The 4,755-nt window shown below is 40.5% G+C and overlaps 1 protein-coding gene across 1 annotated transcript; it reads left to right on the top strand.

Annotated features, from left to right (window-relative positions):
- Positions 1–641: 641 nt before the first annotated feature.
- On the top strand, positions 642–2,090 carry LOC140209898 (voltage-gated potassium channel regulatory subunit KCNF1-like). The gene has a single exon (XM_072278545.1). The coding sequence runs from the start codon at positions 642–644 to the stop codon at positions 2,088–2,090; it is 1,449 nt and encodes a 482-aa protein (XP_072134646.1).
- Positions 2,091–4,755: the final 2,665 nt, after the last annotated feature.

Genomic DNA, 4,755 nt, shown 5'->3' on the forward strand with positions numbered 1-4,755 from the left:
GCGGCTGGTTTCTAGCTGCTCAGATGTGGTGGATGTGAAGAATTTCAGTACGCGTCCAGGAGACAGATTATGTTACCTTTTGTGATCCGAACTGTTGACATTCTCCGAGGCTGTGGATAGCGGTGATAAAATTTGCCTCTCTCATTGCGTTACACGCACTGACTCTGCCGACAAGTTATCAGTTTATTGCCCGTTTATCAAACTGCCTGCAGGAGAAACAGTCCTTTTCAAACTCCACGTTTGTGAGGTATAGTTTTGTTCTGGTTTCGTGAGATTAGCGACCTGACAGAACGCAGCGTGTTTGGTTCATTTGAATATATTCTATTAATCGACTGCCAGATGATGACGTACGAAGGTATTTGGATGGCTTTTCTGGGGGAGGTTTATAAGTAGGCGATTCCAACTTTCAGCGCGACAGATTTGGTGAATTTTGATCTAAAGCGTTTCATTCGCAGTATTTCACGAATAGCGTTTCCCTTCAACTGCATTCCAGAGGTTAATGTAATGGTTTGTTTTACATTTTCTATCTATAAATTTTACGAAATAGCGAGGCAGTCGATGCAAGTAATCGAATTCAGACATTCATAAAAGGAGCGAGAAGTGTGGCTGTTGAACTTGTGTCAGTGTAAGGTATCTAAACCATGGGGACGGAGCCCAAGAGCCCAGATTCGAGTGAATCAGAAGCTTCGGAGGATCAGGAGCTGGTGGTGAACATCGGCGGAGTCCGTCACCTACTGTACGGGTATGTTGTGAACCGTTACCCGGAGAGCCGGTTGGCAGAACTCCTTCGCTGCAGTGGGTACGAGGCCATCTCCTCCCTCTGCGACGACTACGACCCAAGTAAGAGAGAGTTCTACTTCGACCGAGATCCAGATTCCTTTAAGTGTGTGATGGAAGTGTACTATTTCGGAGAAATACACATAAAGAAGGGCATTTGCCCTATTTGTTTCAAAAACGAGCTGGACTTCTGGAAGATCGACGTGGACTTTTTGGATGAGTGTTGCAAATGCTTGCTGGGCGAGAAGAACGACGAGCTGGAAGAAATCGCCAAGCAAGTGCAGATTATCCTGGCCGACAGGGGGGTATCGGCGGATACCTGTTGGGGCAAAACTCAGAAGTTCCTCTGGAAACTGATGGAAAAGCCCGACTCGTCCTGTCCGGCCAGGGTGATTGCCGTCTTGTCTTTCCTGTTTATTCTGATCTCTTCCGTGGTCATGTGCCTGAGCACCATTCCCGAGCTCCAAGTGCTGGACGAGGAGGGGAGCCTGGTGGAGCATCCGGCCCTTGATTCTATCGAGACGGCATGCATCGGCTGGTTCACAGCCGAGTATATCCTCCGGCTCCTCGCAGCGCCCAACAAGCTGAAATTTGCACTTGCTTTCATGAACATCATAGATGTGCTGGCCATTCTGCCTTTCTACGTCAGCCTGATCCTCACCACAGTCGGGGCAACCCTGATGGAGCTGACGAACGTGCAGCAAGCCATCCAAGCTCTCCGGATCATGCGGATAGCGCGGATTTTTAAACTGGCTCGACACTCCAGCGGTCTGCAGACCCTCACCTACGCGCTGAAGAGAAGCTTTAAGGAGCTGGGCCTATTGCTTATGTACTTGGCTATTGGTATTTTCGTGTTCTCGGCTTTAGGCTTCACCATGGAACAGAGCCACCCCGAAACGCTTTTCAAAAGCATACCGCAGTCCTTCTGGTGGGCTATCATCACAATGACTACCGTTGGGTACGGGGATATTTACCCAAAGACAACTCTGGGGAAGCTCAACGCGGCCATCAGCTTTCTCTGCGGCATCATAGCTATTGCCTTGCCTATTCATCCCATTATTAATAACTTTGTCAGGTATTATAACAAGCAGAAAGTGTTAGAAACAGCTGCAAAACACGAGCTTGAACTAATGGAATTGAATGCCAAGGCCAGAGATTCTGAGGATCCCAGGCATCAACATGTGGATATTGTGATTACCAAAACCAGTAACCTCTCGCTCAGTAAGAGTATTCTGAACACGTACACTGATACATTTATTCCACTCTTATCAGAGGAAAAACTGCATCGAAACAGACTTCAGAGCTGTAAATGAACTGATAGTTTGCTATCAAAACAGATTGGGAAATGTGCAATTTTATTAGGTGCATCGGAATGCCATTCCTGTCGTCTTACCTGTCGCCAAACATTGATGCCGCAGACATTTATGACTATGCATGCTTGATACAAAAATATAAAGGAACATCCAATACTGTCAATGTCATTTAGAGTTACAATAAGCTACACGCATATAGTGATTATTTGGCATCGATGATTGTATTAATATTTTTGACATTTTAGAAATGTTTGAGTAGTAAAGAGAGACAGGTATGATTTATGGGGTATTTATAAAGTAACATCTGATTTTAATTAAATAAATGGAGTGTTGGATCCTTGCAAAGTTACATAATGCTGGACAAAGAATATTCCCAAGTAAAACTTGATAACAAATCTATTGGAAGTGGTTTAACACTGTGACTTACATTTACAGGTTTTCAAAACAAATTATGTGCAAACTGTATCACGACCTCTTGATAAAGTATAAGTATCACCTCTATCACGGGCACAGGGGCAACATGAGAAAATTTTGGTAATAGTTGATCATGATCATTGTCATATGTTATAAATAATTTTAAAAATTCATAAATAAATATCTTTAATACTGTACCAAACATGCTACATGAAAGGGAACAGAATAAAAATAATCGAACTAAAAATCAAGCCAGAATATATTATATACAGGTATATGTTTGCCTGGTAGGTCAGCTAAGACCTGTAATGACAAAGTTACTGATAACTTTGTCTGTGGCATTGGATCAGAAGTAAAGAGTACCATATTGCAGGAAAAAAGAGCAACACAAGCATATGTAACTTGGTTTAGAAAAAAAAGTACTTCAGGATGTATATTGTATATATTTCTCTGACATTAAATTGACCTTTGAACCTTTGAATTTTTAATATTATTTAAAAATCCAAACCAAATTATTTAAACCTCATGCAATGGACTCACTGTGAGACAAATACCAAAATAATTTACTTTTATTAGAGTCGATTTTAATACATTTATAGAAAGTAAGACCATAACTATTGGGATGATATAATTTACCTGGGATAAGAAGCACAAAATTACAATGTTTTGCCAACAAGAACACTAATTTCAGAATTACTCTATTAACCAGAAAAGTAAAGTATATGTGCACATATCTTAGTGGTATAATTATTGTTTTATAAGAATAAAGTTCTACAATTTTCATTAATTTTGAGAACCACTTAACAATTACTAATCATCCACTACTGGAAATAATGTCCCAATCCCAATCAATATTTTCTGACAAATATTTCCCATGTTATATACCTTCGAATGTACATTAGGTCTGTTGTACAGTGGTTATATTCTTTCTATGTGAACTACTTTTGTCATTGTCCAGTTCTTATTGACAGAAACCTGTATTAATATTTCCTGCTTGATTTTGTTAACTGTACAATTTTTGTATATTCAATTATTCAAAAGTTCTTAAAATACCATCATTGCTTGAAATCATGCTTTACAATTATAATGTATTTGGAAATATGGGAATATGGTCCAAATATAACAGATGTATCTAGCATACTATGTATTAAACCTTAAAACTATGCATATCAGATTTATAAAATAAATGTCTTATGTAATCTGCCACATTGCACTGCCATCACTGAGATGGTAAATGTACATAGACAATGTCACAGGCATAAGAATTTATGATGAAAATATGTAAATAAGAACAGAATAATGAACTTTACATGGAGACTGAATTACATTTCTGTGTCCCAGTCCAGTTAAAAGTTATCCTTTAACCCATAATTTGTTGCAACTCAAGGAGGCATAGTGGTCAGAGTAATTCATTACATCACCAGCGATTTGCAGATCGGGGTTCAATTCCTGCTGCCCTCCGCAAGGAATTTGTACATTCTCTCCATGACTGTATGGGTTTTCTCTGGGTGCTCTGGTTTCCTCCCACGTTGGAAAAGATATATGGGTTAGCGTTAGTAAATCACCTCACTATAGGAAGGATGTGGAAGCATTGGAAAGGGTACAGAGGAGATTTACCAGGATGCTGCCTGGTTTAGAAAGTATGCATTATGATCAGAGATTAAGGGAGCTAGGGCTTTACTCTTTGGAGAGAAAGAGGATGAGAGGAGACATGATAGAGGTGTACAAGATAATAAGAAGAATAGATAGAGTGGATAGCCAGTGCTTCTTCCCCAGGGCACCACTGCTCAATACAAGAGGACATGGCTTTAAGGTAAGGGGTGGGAAGTTCAAGGGGGATATTGGAGAAAGGTTTTTTACTCAGAGAGTGGTTGGTGTGTGGAATGCACTGCCTGAGTCAGTGGTGGAGGCAGATACACTAGTGAAGTTTAAGAGACTACTAGACAGGTATATGGAGGAATTTAAGGTCCGGGCTTATATGGGAGGCAGGGTTTGAGGGTTGGCACAACATTGTGGGCCGAAGGGCCTGTACTGTGCTGTACTATTCTATATTCTATGTTCTATGTTAAATTGTAGGCATGCTATCTTGGCGCTGGATACATGGTGACAAATGCAGGCTGTTCCCAATACATCCTTGGATCGTGTTGGCTGTTGATGCAACCAACACATTTCACTGAATGTTTTGATGTTTCAATGTACATGTGACAAATAAAGGTATTCTTAATCTCTGTGTGAGAAATCAACTGGTAAA

Source organism: Mobula birostris, chromosome 2 (genome assembly GCF_030028105.1).
Source record: "Mobula birostris isolate sMobBir1 chromosome 2, sMobBir1.hap1, whole genome shotgun sequence".
Lineage (NCBI taxonomy): Eukaryota > Metazoa > Chordata > Chondrichthyes > Myliobatiformes > Myliobatidae > Mobula > Mobula birostris.